Source organism: Ceratotherium simum, chromosome 3, assembly GCF_057802395.1.
Source record: "Ceratotherium simum simum isolate JZ-2026a chromosome 3, ASM5780239v1, whole genome shotgun sequence".
Classification (NCBI taxonomy): Eukaryota; Metazoa; Chordata; class Mammalia; order Perissodactyla; family Rhinocerotidae; genus Ceratotherium; species Ceratotherium simum.
In genome coordinates this window covers 44,590,531-44,609,775 of record NC_141902.1, presented here as the reverse complement: position 1 = coordinate 44,609,775, position 19,245 = coordinate 44,590,531, and the positions used below count along the sequence as shown (strand labels likewise).

Below are 19,245 nucleotides of genomic sequence, written 5' to 3'. Positions count from 1 at the left end.
CAAGGGGAAGTCCTCGTTGGGGCCTCAGGACTGTTAGGGCTGACTGTGTGTGACAGCATAGACCTGCACACTGACCCTTAGACTCCCCTAGAAATTTCAATTTCTGGTAAAATCTTAACACAGATTGAGTTTAGGAATATATTCTGACTTGAGGTATTTAGAGCATCCAATAAATTTGTAACGTCCTTATGGGTTTCAGTGGAGCCTGTATTTTTCTGTTGACTTTTTGTAGAGATGTAGAACTTAGTCTTCTAATTGCCAGACATCTGGAATACTTGTTCAAATCAGAGTAAATTTAGAATATGCCTCGATGGCAGGACTCAATAAGAGCTAAAACTAATTTGTGTATATATATTCTCTAAATTGTTCTTGCTGTGTAGTGAAGTTGTATATCTAGTTCCTTTATTGCCCCACAGAAATCCTGAGGGATTGCTCCCACCTTTAAAGAAATACTTTTTTCCCCTGATCTAAGACTCACAAAGAATGTGAAGTTTCTTATGGTAAACGTGTTTGTGGCAAAGCAGGTGATAAAGATCCTATTATCTATTGATGTGCTCGCTCTGCCAGCCCAAAGATTTGTGGTTCATTGGTTTATTTGGAGACTGGACTAACCATACCTTATTGTTTCACAAGTCTGACCAGGTGGTTTTATTTTTTAAAGGAGAAAGAATATTTTATGCTGAAAAAGGTTCACCTGATAGGGTAGAAAAAATACAAAAGCATAGCAAGGAGGTTTTTATTATATTTCATTTAAATATAAATGTATCATTCTTCCAGAAAGAAGAATTCATTCTGTTTTTCAATTTGAACAAATAATGTAAAGTCACTATTTAAACTACCGTTAGCTTTTTTATCTCCAAGTAGCTAAATGGCTTTGTTGCTCATGTGGGAATGGAAATTAGCTCTTGGCATGAACCACTTTAATTGAAATCAGTTTGTGGGTTGAGTTCCTATGCTGCTTGACAGATGACATCATTTCCTGTGCTTTTCCCAACCCTCTCTGTTTTGCTAAGATAGGATGAAGCTAAGTTTAACTTCAAATTTTAAAGTAATTATACACCTTTTCCTGACCTACTTAGAATATTATCCAGATTTTTCACCAGATCAGTTCTTTTATATACTTGCAGATAGTTTTTTAGTTAGAAAGCATTTTGGCTGAGACATTTTAATAGAATCATAAGAGCCTAAAATAACTGTTTTAATCAGTTTCCTGGGTTGCTTGACTTCTATAACAATGCTCCCACAAAGGAGTTATTTCTGCTTTTATACATGGGGAAACTAAGATAAAAGTATTTTTAATAGCAGCCTATATAAGTGCTTAGGATACAATGGGCAACTTCTTAGTCTCAATTTTTGAGCACAGCTTTTGATGTCATTATCAGCTAATTATGAGTTAAGTAAGTAGAAATTAATTTAGCAAAGTTTCACACAGCGCCTACAAATAGGCAAGGCACTGCTCTGGGCTCTTGGGGATATAATTAATAATCATGATGCTTCCCACCCTCAAGAAGCTTTTAGACGAATGGACTAGGGACAGAAGAAATAACTAAAAAATAGGTTAGATTATGTAACATAAATTTCAAAAGAGAAGTATAAGGTACTCTGGAGTCAGTGGAAAGAGGGCTTATATCTAGTAGGGGAGGATGCAGAGAGCAGAAATCAGAAAAGATCAAAGGAAAGAGACATTTGCAATGGGTCTTGGAGATAGGTAGGATTTCAGTATTTCCTGAGAACTGTGTGTATTGTATGGTGGAGTTAAGAGCTGGAGGCAAAGAGACAGAGAGACAGGTTAAAGAGGAGATTCCATGAAGAGACAAGCACAAGGTGCCTGGCATTTTGTACGACACATAGTAGGCACTCAGAAATATTTGTTGAGTGAATGATTGACAAGTAGATTGGGGACTGAGTCATAGGACGTGTTAGGAGTGAGCAAAGGAACCCTGAAAGGCCCATGGGGCCATGCTGAGAAGGGCTCTGAATGCTGAGAGATGGAGCATAATACAGTACAGGTGGGGAGCCTTTGATGGTGTTTCAGGAAGTGTGTGACATGTTCTTGAAAAGGCGTGTCACTTTCAACTTGACTTAACTCTTTGGTCCTCTGTGAGGGCATTGTTAAGTACTGAGTTCTGGCACCTTCCTTTCCCTGGTGTCATGCTCAGATTTGTGTAGCTCTTTATGAAAATGGCCCTTTCTCCTGAAGTCAGCAACCACTTTTTGATACTGTGCTGAGCATCCTAACAAGGGATACTGGAGAAGGTGGCTGCTGGGAGGAATCCTCTCTGCTCCTGGAAGAAGATTTGGCCCCTGTGCTCCAGGAAGACTGAGCATAAGAGCAAGCATAAGCAGCTGATGTCTGCTCTTGCACAGAGAAGAGATTCTCTTCTCCCTATATAAAATTATTGAGCCTTTTTCCTAAGGAATTTACTCCTACAGCTTGGAGGACAGCAGAGTAAGCCAAACTTCCAGTGCCCAGTCCTGGCCTCCTTGTGTAGGGGTGTGTCAGCAAGGATTAATGGTTAATTCAGTCAAGCCTTTAGTCTTCTCCAAGAAGGGTAGTTATTGCTTCTGAGAACCAGGGAACAGCCTGGGATTTTAAAAGTGTTATTAGCGTGCCTAAATTACTGAAATAGAGACAGCCTAAACACTAGAGAAATGAGAGCACACGACCGCCTTGTCATTCTCTCTCACAATGCAGCCAGCAGGTATCTTGTCCTCCAGCTTTTTCTATTATCTCGTGTCTCAGGTCTAAGTCTGTCAGCCCATGGGCTTTCTGCCCTGAGCCCTGAAGCTCACACCTCTGTAGGTGACAATGTGATAAAGAGTGGATTTCAAACACAGAGGGTCTTATTTGGTTTAAGGTTACAGTTTAAACAAGCAGCTCTTTCTGAGCCAAGTGCAGGTCTCCATTATCAGGCAGTCTTGTTATTAAATGACATTATAGGTATTTTTCTTTTTCTTTCTGCTGCCTCCAAAATTTCTTTTAGCAAAATTCCTTGGAGTTTGTCACTCTGACTGTTTTCCTGACCACCTACGTGAAACTCTATATCTTTTAAAAGGAAAATAATTGCCATGGTAATCTTGTCTCGTACGGTTACTCAAGGCATATTTTCTTGTGGGTATAAGTTATAGAAATGACATTGAGTGTTAAGTTCTGCTAACTTAGAGAAGTCATTTAACATTGTTAAATTAGATATCAAGAAAACAATTACATTGCCTTGTAAATGTTTTATACACGCAAATGATAACCTGTTTAGCATTGCCAGTTAGGTTATTTCTGCATAAATATATGAATCTTGATAAACCATTTTATTTTCTATTCAAATCACTACAAATCAACTCTTATGAACTGTTGCAATCTAGGTATTTAAATTCCAAAAGTAAATCATTGTTTGTTTGTATTTTCCTTTTCAAGTCCAGCACTGTAATATTCGCTGTATGAATGGAGGTAGCTGCAGTGACGATCACTGTATATGCCAGAAAGGATACATAGGGACTCACTGTGGACAACGTAAGTAAACCATAGTTGTAAGTATTCTAGATGTTAACCTAAGTAGACTGATACGTAGGCAAATAGAATACAGAGATAAGTGCTAGTGGATTTTCTTTGATTACCTAGGACATGGCATTTTTACAGATGTCCAGTGACTCTTAACCGATGAACAGATCACTTATCCAACACACTTAGCACCAAATTTCCAATTGGATCCTTGGGAATGGGTTGTTTGATTCATTTTCTTCTCATTTACCTTCACTGCCCCGCTTACTTCATCCCTTTGGTTTACAATCACCACCCAAGGTGCAGAATTCTTGTTCATTCCAGACGTATACCTTCCATTTGATTGCTGAACATCTCCACCTGGGCTTTCAAGAAGCATCTTAAATAAAAACTCAACCTCATCTTTCTCCCAAAACATGTTCTTTCTTTTGATTTATGGTACCTGAATCTCTCTAGTTTCCCAATTTAGATTCTGCTACTATAGTACTTATCACGTGGTGTTCAGTTTGTTGGTTCATTCATGAACACTATTTATTGTGTGTCTACTCTCTATCAGTCCTTGTGCTTTGCAGGAGATGAAAATTCCTTTTAAAAAGCTTATTTTTTTATTACACTAAGATGAATAGATACACCCTGCAGAAAATTTGGAAATGTTCAAAAATATAAAAAATAAAATTATCCATAATTTCATTTCAGATATTACCTTCTAGTCTTTTAATGCATATTTAGTACATGAGATATTATTGTATGCATAATTTTTCACACTACTTTTTCACTTAATATTTTATTATAAGTATGTTTCATGTTATTAAACATTTTAAAATACATTTTAATGGTTGTCTAATACTCCATTATATGGATGTTTTACTGTTTATTTAGTGAATCCTTAATGATGAGCATTTCTCCATGTTGTTTCCAATTTTTGCCATTATATATATTTTTGCTATGATGAATAATGTTATTATAAATAAACCAAAATTTATATCGTGCCCTTGTGACTGTCCACACACTGCAGTGTGGTAAGAATAGTGATTGGGTTTTGTGCAGCCCACAGCGGTAGTGTGGAGAGAGGAGAGGCAGGACAGCCTCCCCAGTGTGGGAGACCCTTGAGCTGAGTTTTGAGGGACAGATAGGAGTTCATTTGTCAGATGATGGGAGATGGGCCTTCTAGGCAGATGGCCAACATGGGCCAAAGCAGTGGAATATGACATAGCATGGATGTCGGACATAGCAGGTGCTTTGGTGTTGCTAGAACTTAATTGCTGAGGGAACTGATGGGAAGGGAGATAAGGTCGGAACAGAAGTCACGGGCCAGGTTTGAGTGCCTTTATGCATATCATGTTTTCGTCCAAAGTAGAGCCAGGGAAGGGGAGTGAGATACCTATAGCCAACAACAGCAACAGTCATCTGTTGAGTTACGTACTCTCCTTACTACGCACTAGGTACATTTCCAAACTTTTTACATATATTAACTCATTTAACGTAACAACAGCCCTTTGAGTTAGAGGTCCTTATTACCTTATAACAGATGAGGAAACTGGGGCACAGGGACTTCAGTAATTTGTCTAAGGCTATACAGGTAGTAAGTGGCAGAGTTGGGATTTGAACCCAAGCTGTCTGACTTGACAGCCCATGCATTTAGTGCTAAGCAATACTGGCCTTATGCACTTCACTTACAAGGTATACAGTGAGGCGTATCGCTGGCCACAGGGTGGAGGTGGAACTGGAGGGGGAAGAACAGGAAGACTACCACTAAGGCTATGGCTGCAGAGAAGGCGGGAATGAGGTGCATTCAAAGGCATTTTCAAAGGAAGGAGCGTCAGGAGGAGCTGCTGTGCTGCTTCTGCTCCTTTTGGTACTCCCAGAGGGAGTTTAGCTGAAGCCAAGCACACAACAGGTGCTCAGTTAACACTTGCAGAATTATAAAACCTTTCTTAGACTTCAGTTTTCTAGTCTGTAACATGGGAGGGTTGGCTTAGGCAATCTCAGAATTTCTTTTCTGCCTAAAATCTCTTCATTCTCCGCTGGCTATAAATTAAGAGGTAAATCAGAACTATTGATGTAGATAAACCTCTCTAATTTTGTGATGAGAAATGGACTCCTGACATAATTTTTGGCTATAAGGGGTTGTCTCAGTGCAGATCCTCTGATGCCAAGCAGATACCAAGACAGAATTAGATGCACAAGAGATTTATTGCAGAAAAGGCTCATGAAGAATAAAGCAGGAGTAGGAGGGGAGGGCCTTCAGACCACAGTGCAGGTCTGACTCCTGTGCAAGGAGAGAGGGAAGGAAGGACAGTTGTGTAGAACGAGCCTCAGACTATAGTGCAGCTCCAAGAAAGCCTTGGCTAGGGTGATGGGGAGCCCAGAGCAAAGACTGCTCATTAGAAGAGTTTCATGATGGGCAGAAATGTCCAGTCTCCAGTACTCCACTGTGCTTAGTCGTTGGGTGCCAGCAGCCAGGAGAGTGTGTCCTTGGCGTGAACATTGCAGCAGATGTCAAGGTGCAGCAGCTGGAGGCTGTCAGCCAACTAAGCTCGTCCCAGTAGGTTCTCTTGGACGGAGATCTGAGTGACTCAATGCCATGACTGCCACAGGGGTACAAGCAAAATGCATGGGGAATGTATGAAGGAGGAGTTAATTTAAATGGAGGTATTAGGGAAGCCTCACAGAGGGGCGAGATTTGCACTGGGCTTTGAAGAGTGGGTGGGACTGGCAAATTTGGCAGGGAAGAGGCTACCACCCATGGATCAAGATGCCTAGAAAGAGGCCATGCATAAAAGAATTACAGGAAATGGTACAGAGAAGGATTGTTCAGGGCATGAGCTTTCAGTTCTTATTTTAATGCCTTTTATGACAAGTAAAATGTTCCTCCCTCAAGCATCTCTGGACCTATCTCATCAATAGTTTCCATAGATTCTGCTATAACATTCAGTTGAGGCCTCATTATGGTGCGGAAATTTCTGAGTGTCAGTATTAATGTTTTTGTCATTTGCTGTTAATTATGTGATTTAACATGCTACATTTCTGTAAGGTTGACAGCAGAGGGGCCAGTGTTTCCCCTTATGGGAGCCCTCTGGAAATTAAACACAAATCATAAGCAAAATGCACTCCCATCCAGTGAAGTCTCTTATAAACCACCATTGTAGATGCAGAACTGGAAGCATTGCTCACATACTCCTTGGAATGAGGCTGTCAGCAATGACACAGGTACCAACTCACCTGTTCCAGTTTTACCTAAGAGTTGACTGAGGAACATCTGAGGAGCTGGAACTGTACTGTAACTGTTTAAAACAAAGACCAGGGTGATTATTTAGATTTCTTATTATTGTCCTTTCAGGGGATGGTAAGTGTTACTTCATTGGCATCTACTCTCAGGTGAAGCCTCTCAGCTTCTCTTTCCTTGTTTTACAGCTGTCTGCGAAAGTGGCTGTCTCAACGGAGGCAGGTGTGTGGCCCCAAATCGATGTGCATGCACTTATGGCTTTACTGGACCCCAGTGTGAAAGAGGTAATTTTTTTTTAAACGAATTAGTATACAGATGTTCTGGTGGCTAAAGCTATTATTGATTTAACCATGCATTGGGTTTATGTGGCTACTTGGTGAATTTTGCTGAACTTTGAGGGGGTTTCTTAATTGTTACAGGGAAGGTTTCTAGGATGACAAAACAGTGGCCCTCAGTCTGTACATGTTACTCAATAATTCTTACCAGTGGACTGTGGAACTCAGTAGTGAGTATATGCATAAGTACTGGTTGGCAACAAGATAAAAAGAGGAGAATTTTCCATAAGCGTAAGGATTGAGCTCCTTATTATCCTAGTAAATGAGAGAAGTGGCTCCAAAAAAAACATCTGTATGGAAAGGGAAAAATTTAGGATGAAGAAAAACACTCCCAAAGATCTATTAGGACCTACTGGGGGCTCCAGTGGCTACAGCTTAGCATTCAAAATTCACTGTAGAAATGTTGAGTGTCTGCTGAGAAACTGTGCTTTAACATGTGTGGTTTATTCAGTACTCACTGCAGCCCGCTGAGGTGTATACAATCATCCTAACATTTGTGTGTGAGAAGCTCAAGGCTGGGGATGTCAAAGGATCTGCCTAAGGTTGCACACATAATAATAAGCTTTAATTTGAATGTGGGTTTTCTGTTTTCAAGTCTAAACCTTATTGCTGCTCCTAATTAAAAGAAGTGTTCTGCCTGATTTGTCTACCTATAAATGCAAATATAATATTGAGATGTATGCAGATGTGTAATATTCTTAATCCCTCCTCCCCAAACTTTGGCTTTGTTGATCATCTTGTCTCTACATTCCTAGCCATTTTCTCATCGTTCCTAGTTTTATAGTGAAGGTTTAGCAGGTTCATTTCATACAAAACTGCAAAAATGCTCGTGAAAAATATTCATTGAAAAAATAGTCATGAACTTTTAAAACTGCAGTTATCACTTTTATCCAGAGTTGTATAGTCCTTTTATTCTAAGATGGAAAGTAAAGATTCAGTAGCAGATGTTGAATATATGTCACTTAAAATCAAAGAGCAGAGAGTGGTATGTGAGAAATTGTTTTCTGTTTCTATTTTTACAAGTTCATCTTCTAAATTCAGTTAGCTGATAAAGCAACAATACATACTTTAGCAAGTAACTCTAGGTCAATTATTATTACTGGACAAATTATATTGTATCTCTGTTCATAAGAGCACTGCTTGGTATTGATGTGTGATGCGTCATGGACCCTTGGCCTTTACGTTGCATCTGACGTCATTTGGAGTCCCTCCTTAAAACTGCTTCTCTTTACAACTTGCACATATGTATTTTTATTGACTTGAGCTAAAATGTACCTAATGGTATCTAGAATAATCAAGACAACTGTTGCAATTAAGTACTGTCATTCAGTGAAGATGTTGTAGGATTTAAATTGTTGAGATTAAAATTGTTAACGTGTAACTTGAGAAGTGGTGTGTGAAAATAATTGTTCAGCTGATAATACTGAGTTCCGTTTGTTTTAGAAAAATTACTAATAAGATGAAGTTGTAGGGCATTTTACCTCTAAGAAGGTTTATAATAATTTTCTGCAAACAGTGTTGATACCCATTGTTCAGGTATTGATGATAACATGGTCTAAAATAAAGAGGGCATGATATTTCACCATTCCACAGTTCTTTCTTCAAAGATTTGATCTTTGACCAAGATTAAGCAATGACATGAATGGGTTGTTACTAAACTACTAATTAAAACTGGCATATTACTTGGGTTTCTCCAAGTTTTGGAGTGTCTCTAACTGTTCCCTCCATGATAAGACTATCCTGAAATTTGCAGTAAGATGTAAGTATACGTTGGCCCCGTAGAATCTTCACAGTGGTGCTTATCTAAATAAAATTAATCCCCAAATGACAGATTTTCAGGCATTTGCAGCAGTGGAGATTGGGGAGCAGGAAGCAGGTTCCCTTTCATCATGACCCTTTGCCTTTTCCACCCATTAACACAGTCCTAGACCTTCAGTGGGAGAAGGGAAACGTGAGTGTAAGTTCCTTCACCACGTGGGAGAGGGGAGCATTTTGATTCTGGAATTGTATTTCCATTTGTAGAGTCTTCACTGTTTTCTGCTCTTATGGAAGTCATCTACTTACCTCTCTAAAGAATTAGAGGCAATATGTCCTTTTATTCAAATGTATGTTTGTGATTTCAAGAGTGATTAATAAAAATGTAGGATTGAGTGAGGACAAATCCATCCTGAAGTGTAGGGAATATTCAGTGTGAATGTGAATATTCAGGGAATATTCAGTTCTCCTGATGGTGGGTTAGTATACTTATTAAGGTGTTTATTACCTAGGCTCGTTTATTAAGTAGTTCAACTACCTAGGCTAGTTGTATTATGTTTTAATTGGGATGTGACTTTTTATTTTATTTTATTTTATTTATTTATTTATTATTTTTTTTAATTTTTATTTATTTATTTTTCCCCCCAAAGCCCCAGTAGATAGTTGTATGTCATAGTTGCACATCCTTCTAGTTGCTGTATGTGGGACACAGCCTCAGCATGGCCGAAGAAGTGATGCGTCAGTGCACGCCCGGGATCCGAACCCAGGCCGCCAGCAGCAGAGCATGCGCACTTAACCGCTAAGCCACGGGGCCGGCCCGACTTTTTATTTTAAAATGAACTTCCAAGAAGTCTTTACTAATTTCCTTTCTCCCTTCCAGGAGGCTGAGCCCGGTACTCCCTCTGGATTCTTCCTTAGCACTCTCTTCACCCCCTTTTTCATAGGTACCTACCGCAGTATATTGAAACAGCAGGTTTCCCTGTCCATCTCCCCACTAGGGTGTAAGCTCTTCAGTGTAAGCAGCAACTATGGTTTCATCCTCTTTTTAATTCCCACACCAAGCTGAAGTCCTGATGCATAGTACATGGCCAGTAAATGTTGAACTGGACTTATTTTAAAGCACCAGAAAATCTGGAGGTTTGATTGTCAGATATGAACATGTATCTCCTGGAAGTAATTGCTGTTTGCCTACTTGTGACAATCCTGGGTATTTTTCATTGGTTTCATTGTGAGCAGAGCCTACAGTGTTGATGCCTAATTGAATTCGGCCCCATCTTTCAGAAGTTTGATCTTTTAGGGCTACGAGACTGTCATTTTTCACTTGGCAAGGATACAGAAAAGAAGGTGTGTTTTGACCCAAACCATGTGGCAGTAAACAAACAAATAACTTCCTATCATGATATAATACACATGGAAGGGAACATTTAAAATGTCAGTCACAAGTATTTCTCAGGATGAGCAGCTCTGTCCCTGGGAGATCTTCGAACTTGTCTACATCTGTGACTACCTCAGGGAGCCGATACAAGTGTGGAATACCCTTTGGGGGTGATACTGGCAGGATTTAGATCACTTTAAGTCAATAAGTGAGTCTTAATAATCCACGAACATGGTGTTTTGGTTTGTGATGGCAGTGGATCCATGCTTGAATTATGAATCATAACATTCATTCAACAAATGCAATCAGATTATGAAGCCAAGTTGTCTTACTTGCAGCTTTTAGCCAGTAAAACAAATACGTTTAAAAAATTGGGCAGCTAGCTATGATACTATTGCCTGTCTTTCTACAGTCAGAGGAAAAAAGGTAGAGGCCTGTGACTTGTTTGGCCTGCAATATTTACTCTTTAAAAATGGAATGTGAATACCTTTAGTTATGTTCTCCAGTTTGCCACAGTCTCCACCACTCCCTATTATGATACATCCTGTTCACTTCACTCAGTTAGCCTGCTTCTTAGCCCTTGTGGGCACTTGAGTTTGTCACCTCCTGTTACATTATCTGTCAAAGATTGCATCTCTTTGTGTTTTCTTTTACATCCTAAGTTTCTTTCATTGATCTTCCTCTTACATTTTTTTTTCTGTAAATTTACATTTATGGTTTTCCTGATTGCTTCCCTTCCCCCTATTTTTGCCTTTTCTCTGCTTGGGCCTTGAGCAACCAGTAAAAGTTATCATTGCCTAAGCTCAGTGGTCCAGCATGTTAGCATTTGTTATTAGAATACTGAAATGAGGTCAGTGCCGGTTTTGGCAATGACAACTCAAGCTAGTCGTGTGTTACCATAGTTACTGCCAAGAAGACCATGTGGAATGGTACTTCCTCTGGCCATCTTGCCTCAGAATGCAGACCATTTAAAATCGTGTTAAAGGCTCTTATATTAAACACAGTGAATATGTGATTGGGTGAGACTTCTGGAGGTAATGAAAAAGAGAGAAGGATGATGTGGATAGACCTGAACTTGGAGATGGGAAGGAGGTAATGATGAATAGGATTGGGGAAGAAGAGAACAGGGAAAGACACTGAAAAAACATGAAGAGAAGCAAGAGAACCAGGAGAGCACTGAGCCAAAGAAACTAAAGGAAGAAGGAGTTGGAAGGAGTTGAAGAAATAGACTCTTCATGGGGTCAAGAGAGAATGAGAATCATAAAGAGGCCCTTTGATGTAATGACGTGTACTGGGTACTTAGAGTGTGCCAGGCAATGCTCTGAGCATTTTACTTTGGTGATTTGCAACAACCTTATGAAAAAAGTCCTGTGATGAGTCCCATTTTATAGAGGAGTAAACAGAGGCAAAGAGAGGTCAGACAGCTAACAAGTGGGGCAATCAAAAGCTGAGCCCCGCCCGTCTGGTTTCTGAGCCTGTGCACATAACCACTGTGCTATACTTGGATTTCACTGGGAAGAGGTCATTAGTGACCACAGAGAATGTTCTGAGGAATGATAAGAAGAAACCTAGAATTATGAGTTTTAGAGTGGATGTGATAGATTTTTAAAAAGTTCTTCAAGAAATTTGGCTAGATGGGTGGTTTTCCTCCCTGGTAGAGTTCAGTTAAGTTGCTTTAAATCATTTTAAAAGCCAAGGGAAAGGAGTCTTGAGTATTGCTTGGGTGTATCAGATGTGGGGTTTTGGGAATATTTCTCTGACTGAGTTTGATATTTTAAAGATAACAGTCCACGCTTGGAGACAGGGCGATTCCTGTCTGTTTGCAATATATACAAATGGACTCCAAAGGACTGAACCAGCGTTCTTAAATGTAGATATATAAACTGAATATTGTTGTTTAGTGCAGTTACCAGGAAAGGTTATATAGTTTTCTGACAATTTTACAACTCTTCAAAGCATATTTGGCAACTCTTTTTTGGAATTACTTTTACAGAGTCAGCAATACATTTAAATGAGGACGTGACCATTTTTTTTTTTTCCTTTCTGGGAGGCATTTGAGTTTTTAGAAACAGCCTAAAATAATTTAGAGTCAATTCTAGTGACCACAGTGGATGGTCAAACACTTTAGTTGTTTGGGGTCAAACATTGATTAAAACTTAGATTGAAAAGCAGTGAAAAGAATTGTCTTACATGCCTCTTAAAGCACATGGAATTGAATTAATGTGTTAATGTCAAAATTTATGTGAACCAGAGGATGAAGCCTTTTGGAAGCATAAATGCTAATAACAAGAAGTTTTCTATCATTACTCCATCTAGAGAGCTTCATGATGTGCCATCTGGATGTAAGCACGGACATGGATCCTTCTAAATCCTGATTCATTGTTTGGTGTTAAAATCTTACCCAAGTTTAAACTGTGAAGACAATACTTGGATTTTTACCAAATCAGGAAAGTCTTTTGGTTGTTCTGCTGGCTATTAGTAGGTAAAGTATAGGGGAAGCATTGTTGAACTGATAGCTTTAAGAAAAAGGAACGATGGGGGGCAGATATGGACTAGAATAAAAATGAAAGTATGGTGATAATTCATAGTCCATCAGAGAAGCAGAACAATGGAAGGTGACCTAACTCTTTCTTCATCATACTTGCCTCCTTTAAGCAATTCCAGTGTTAGTACAGGTGGAAAGGTTTTTATTTTTATTTTTTGCACAATAATGGAAGAATAGAAGAGAGGACAGCTAGGTTGATTGTAATTCCACTGCATTCTCATATGTGCAGTTGGTTTTTGAGAAACTCTGTTATCCTCATAACTTAGTGTCCCTGATGATACAAAACTGATTTTGCAAAGAGATCTTTTTTAATAATTTCATTGAACATTTTTTAAAAAATGAGCCTGAAAACAATTGATAAGCATTTATTTTGTAAATCCGAGAAAGCAGTGTCTGCAGTGTGTCTAATGAATGGAAAGGACTAACATATGATGATCCAAATACATAATACTCAGGTAGTGCATTTCAGATACATTTACTTCATAAAAAGAAAGAAGAAACGTGACCTTTTCTCAGAGTGCTGTCTAGAATGCTTCAGGGAATCAGGAGCTAATTTTTCTCATGCTTTTTTTCCTAGAGTCTTTTTCTGGAAGGTGTTGATGAAATGTAGATTCCTTTTTTTGTTTGTTTCCCTCTCTCTCTCTCTTTCTCTCTGTTTGGAAGAAAGTTTTACAGAACTGCATTTCTGACACTAATTTTACATAATTTTAAATTTTAGGTGGCTATTATTAAAGTTCCCAGAATAAACGCCACAGGCCAACTCCCATTCTCCAAGTGCCTTTGGAAGGCTGAGCTCTGTGAACTATGCATATTTTCTTTTTTTTGAAAGGTAACAAGCAGTAAACTGTTATTACTAAAATATGTTGAAGCCCTGTGTGAGGCTCACTTTTGCTAGTTAGTCCAAATGGAAAGTAAATACCAATGTGTGGATAGCAGGGGTGGAATGACTTAAAAGTTACTATGCATCTAAAGTGGTATTGCAACATCAGGCAGTTGGTGGATCATTGAATAAACTTGATTTTCCTAGAATAGTTCCAGGAAATACATCTGTTGACATAAACATTCAGTTTTTGTGGTTGAGTAACTGTATGCATGTAGGGAACATATGCTTCCATAACTCTCCAGGCTGCACATGCCTGGTATGAACAAGCAGGACTGGTAAGATGCAATGGTAAAGCAGTTCAATTTTTGTCTACCACTCACTTGTTCCTCTCAGCCTGCTCAGTGGGCTAGATTTTCATCCACTGGTGGGTGAAATTTTCTGGTCCCTTTCAGAATTTCTCCCTTTTGGGCAAAGATGTCTAAGTTCTTATGGGTTGTTTACATTTCCTTTCATCCAGTGGTACCTCCAGCCATTTGAGGCCTCTTTGCTGCTCCAGGCAGCTGCCTGAAAAAGGATCTAGGCCCACTCCACATCAGCTTTCCATTGCAGGGGACCATGACTAGTTGGCAGAAAACACTCACGCATTTTTTGCCACAATAAATTGCCGAAGTACAAATCAACTTCAACACGGTAGCAGCCTCTCTCTTGTACCGTGTCTGAGCATCTGGCCAGCCAGTTTCCATGCATTAGATAGTCCCCAGTCCATAGTGTCCTCTAGAAAGCAGCAGATACATATCATGTAAGTCTGAGCAGTCTCCTTGAGCCCCTCTCATGACTTGTCATCATAATGTGGTCCTCCACCAGTTTCCTAGACAGAGCTAGTGATAGCTCAGCCCTCTCCCGGGTAACCTCCTTCCCATCTCTTACTACCTTGGCCACTTTGATACTCTTGTTATGCTTGAGTGTGTAAGAGCATACGATCTGTGACCAGATCGTCATCACCTCCTTGCAAATTCTGATCTTATCGTCACACTTGACTTAGAATGTGGCATCTGTTGTCTTTGTGCTTCAACTGAAATGTCCATTTTAACATCCTGTTATATTATCAAAGCAAATAACTTAATACAGCTATTAAATTTGATATAAGATTTGGTATCATGGTTAATCTTCAAAAACACTTCATTCTCAATTTTATTGTTTTTCTCTTTTTTTTTTTTTTAGCTTTTGTGAAGTTTAAAAAAATATGAAACTAGGTTTTATAAGTTAGTAGCCACGTTTAATATTTGGACCACTTTTTAGTCTTGAGTGTTCAAAACACTGGAACAGCACTGACTAGCCACATATATAATTTTAACTTTTCTAGTAGCCACATGAAAAAGTCAAAAGAAACAGATAAAATTAATTTTAGTAATATATTTTATTTAACCTAATATATCCAAAAGTTTTATTTCAATAGATACTCAGTATTAAAAATTGTTAATGAGATATTTTGCATTCTTTTTCCCATATTAAGTCTTTGAACTCCAATGCATATATTACAGCTCATCTCAATTTGGACCTGCTGATAGCCACATGTGGCTAGTGGCTACCATATTGGACAGCACAGCTTTAGAACTTTGCTTCTATTAATATTAGCACTTCCTCTAGGGTCTCTATTAGGTTTCCGGTTTTTCTTCTTCCTGATGGTGCTTCTTCAACTTTTAAGAAAGCAGCATCTTAGAGATTCAGGAGCCTTGTTGATATTTAAAAGTAAACCAATTTTTTTTAAAAAAAACAGAACCAGGGGCCTCAGATTAGAGTCTAATTTCTCAGGATGTCCGTCTAATTGGAATTTTGTTCGAATATAAGTGATAACCAAAGACTCTTGCAGTCATGTCAATTAGATATAACAATTATAGCAAATATTTCATAAAGGCTTGGCCCTAAGCTAGGTACTATGATGGAGTCAGAAAGAAGTACGTGGTTCTTGTCATCAGGGCCTTAAAATCATTTTTTGGAAGGATAGAAATGCATATATGGAATAGTTAAATAATCAAACAGGGCAGGATTTAACTAGGCAGAGTGGATGAGGGCAAGTATTACAGGTGAAGGGAAGAGAGGGTACAAAAGTGCAGAGGCTGGAATTGACTAGGGGAAAGGGGAGGACACAGTCACCCTTAGGAGGTCCCTGCTATGCCAGCTTTCTCAGTGTTGGAGACCTCCTATGAGAAAGAGGAGGAGGCATGATGTCAACTTGCTTAATTCCAAAGAAGGGAGGGTGTATTTCAAATCTCTCTATGGTACCCTTCTATTCTGCTGAACTGTGCTTCTGTACCATATCTGTATGAGGCATGGTATTGGGGTTTTAAAAAATTCCCCTTTGTATATATAAATTAGTGGGTGGACTGGTCTATTTCTGAAACTGTTTTAGCTTAATTCTACACATAGCAGTCTGGAGACCCTTACCATTTTACATGCTCAATTGAGAGTCCTTGAGAATGCTTAGAGTTTATGTTCTCTAGTAGTTAGGGCCTCTAGAGAGTCTGTGCTGTTTTTGGTTTGTGAATGTATATTGGAAAAATATATGGGACTTCATGGTCCAGATGATATGCCAAAGTAATTTTTGCAGAACATTAGTCCCCTGGGGTTTCCATGAAATGAAGTTTCCATGGTCAATAGCATTTTGGAAACTCTATACCACGTCCTCTTCTTGGAGAGGCACTGGGTGTATTAGCATATTAGTTCTTGAGAGTCCTGCAGGAAGGTAACTGTTTTTACTTAGTTTAACTCAGCACTTTCGAATCCATTAATTTTAGAATCTAGACCCCTCCTTTTTCTCCCATAACACCTTTAACATCCTTATCCTGAAGATATGGATTCTGATTATTTTGACAGTCATTTTGAAAGTCATTTGACATCTCTGTGACAACATCTTCGTATTCTAGATAGACATTTTAAATCCATATATGATCATCATCTGAAGATGAATATTTGTCTAAATGTCTAGAGGTTTGTGGAGGAAGATCTTCATCATGTAGTAACTCACCTTTTGTGTTCCTAAGAGGATGTATTTGACCATAAATTGAAGTGCAGTATGAAACACCCATTTCTTGGGGTTTAGTTCTCAAGTATTCTGAAGTATCACCTAGGTAAGCTGGACTATCCCATTAATTAGTGATAAATTCCTGGTTCTGCATGGTTTGATGTGGTTGGCATGCATGCCATCTGGTTCTTATCAGCCTTTGGTGGTACTACTTACCAGAACTAGGAGTATCAGATATTCTTGGAGGTAGAGTTTCCTTTTCTAGATTGGTTAAATTCTTTTCTTTCAAGGTCAAGCTTAAGGCTTATTCCTTCCTCAATCTTTTCCTGACCATAAGGAGTTCCACCACCCAACCCCATCAATTTTCACCTAACTTTGCTGACATACCATCTTTGGCCACCTGGACCCCATCCACATTTCTATTTGATGGTCAATGCATGTATTAAACTTTTAGTCTTTGTCATTCACTTTAAGGATTACATCAGCCATTTTAGTATTTTTATTCCTCTAATGGATTCTTGTTTTTCTTGCATTTTACTACATTTTTAAATAATTGGGTGACCCAGTCCTTGTCTTTGGGGATATATACTGATGGTTTTTAGTGATGTTTACTAAGAGGTGAGGAATGAACATATTCACCTTGTCAAAAAACTTTTTTCCGTGCACATTTATTGATTCTTGTGTTGAAATACTCATGTCAGCATAAAAATATCTAGAATCCTGTTTCATGGCTTTTAGGAAGCCTTATAAGCAAGTTATAATATTTTAAGTTTTCTTAAAAATATTTTCTTCATTAAACGAAACATAAATGACCTATTAATTTTAAAACATGAATATATATAAATACAAATATGAATATATACCAAATATGAATACATATATGTGAATATATATTCAGTATTTTCTTTAAAAAGTTAATTTGGCCTATCAGACTCCATAATCTGGGAATTATAAAACTGGCTAATTGAGTTTTAGTTTTGGGGCTAATAAAATGCTGATTTATATACAGTCTTTCAGACAGGTTAGTGTGCTTTCCATAGACCAAAGAACAAAAACTGTGTCTGATACCTCTATCTCATTGAGTACCAAGCCCAGTGCTATGAAGAGAGTAGATGTTTATTAAATCTTTGTTGATTTTCTTAATTTAACTGTGGGATCTTGAGGTTGATGAGAGATAGTATTTAAATGTTAAATATAGGGGCTGGCCTGGTGGCGTAGTGGTTAAGTTCGCGTGCTCTGCTTCAGTGGCCCGGGGTTTGTGGGTTCGAATCCTGGGCATGGACCTACACACCGCTCATCAGGCCATGCTGTGGTGGTGACCCACATACAAAATAGAGGAAGAGTGGCAACAGATGTTAGCTCAGGGCCAATCTTCCTCACCAAAAAAAAAAAAAAAAAGGTTAAATATGTTTGTTTAATACAACATTTTTTAAAAAAAGGACTCTGAACAATAGTACCAATAAATATCTGTATTTCATATGGAAATAAGAGTATAGATATTGATAATTGAAATGTGTGGAAGTGAATTCTATGGAACACATGAAAGGAAATGTTCTCCAACTTTCCTACCATATTCCCTCAGCAGCAATCCCTTTTCTCTGAACTGTTTCAGAAGAGCTTTATAAGTAAACAATGGATTGAGCTATTTATTTCCTCAGGAAAGAATGTTCTGATGGTGTAATTCATAAAATAGGCCCATTTCTCTCTCTGTCCCTGGAGAGCCCTTATCTTCTTGCCTGCCTTCTTGTAGGAGACATTGTTGACTTTCGCTGTTGTAGGACACTCAGCCAGGCCAAAGAGAAGCCTTGCAAGTTTGGGGGCAAATTTTACCCAATTGAAAATGTTTTTATAAATATGCATTAGCTCTTAGGGATCATTTCTTCCCTAAGGTCCCAGTGGAAAAGCTCATACTCTGTTAGGGATTCCAGTGATAAATTCTTCAAATTAGAACTAGTGAACTTTAAAAGACAAAGGCAAAGCTGTGGCCCTCCAGAAGTAAATTTTGATTCATTCTTTGTATAATGATTTGTAAGCTTTACTTGTGAAGTGGGGAGTATTTTGGAACTTTCTGGTTATACTGGGGGAAAATAAAAAGCAGAGGCATACATACATTTTAATAATATAAAACTGGCTTTGGAAAGCAATATGTAATAGAAGTTTGAATTGCCCTCTTTGAGCAAAACAACCCTTAAACACCATAGAAAATTCTCTAATTTTTTAAAAAATAGCATAATTTGGAGTTGGATAGAGCTGTTTCTTTTTAGACCTTATTTCGGCTTCAATTCTTTCTACAGTGTTTTTCCACACTGCCAAGCGGAACAAGTATCATAAAACCAAACAAAGGGGAACGACCCTGAGAAGTCATTAGAGCCCTTTAATGAGCCGGCTTGAAGTGTGCACCAGGCTCCCCTGTGCTCCTGACTCCTGGGTTGTTATTCTTTATTTTTTATGAATGAGAGGAAATGATAGGGAAATTATTTTCAGGACTAAATTTTATACCAAAGGAGTCCTCATACCAACTTGTCAATATCACATGACAATAATTTTAACATTTGAATTTAAAGTGCCTAATTAGGAGACATTGTGCTTTTTAAAATTGCCTGACCATTCCTAGAAAATTGGTTAAGAACTCAGATTCTGAAGACAGTCCTGCCATTTGTTCGCTGTG

General features: G+C 38.5%; 1 protein-coding gene across 1 annotated transcript in view; it reads left to right on the top strand.

Moving 5' to 3' along the window:
• FBN1 (fibrillin 1) overlaps positions 1-19,245 on the top strand; it is a 227,851-nt gene that overhangs the window by 38,174 nt on the left and 170,432 nt on the right. The window contains exons 4-5 of the mRNA XM_004421551.3: positions 3,413-3,508; positions 6,911-7,006. Coding sequence (XP_004421608.1) covers positions 3,413-3,508; positions 6,911-7,006 — 192 coding nt within the window. The remainder of the gene's footprint in view (positions 1-3,412; positions 3,509-6,910; positions 7,007-19,245) is intronic.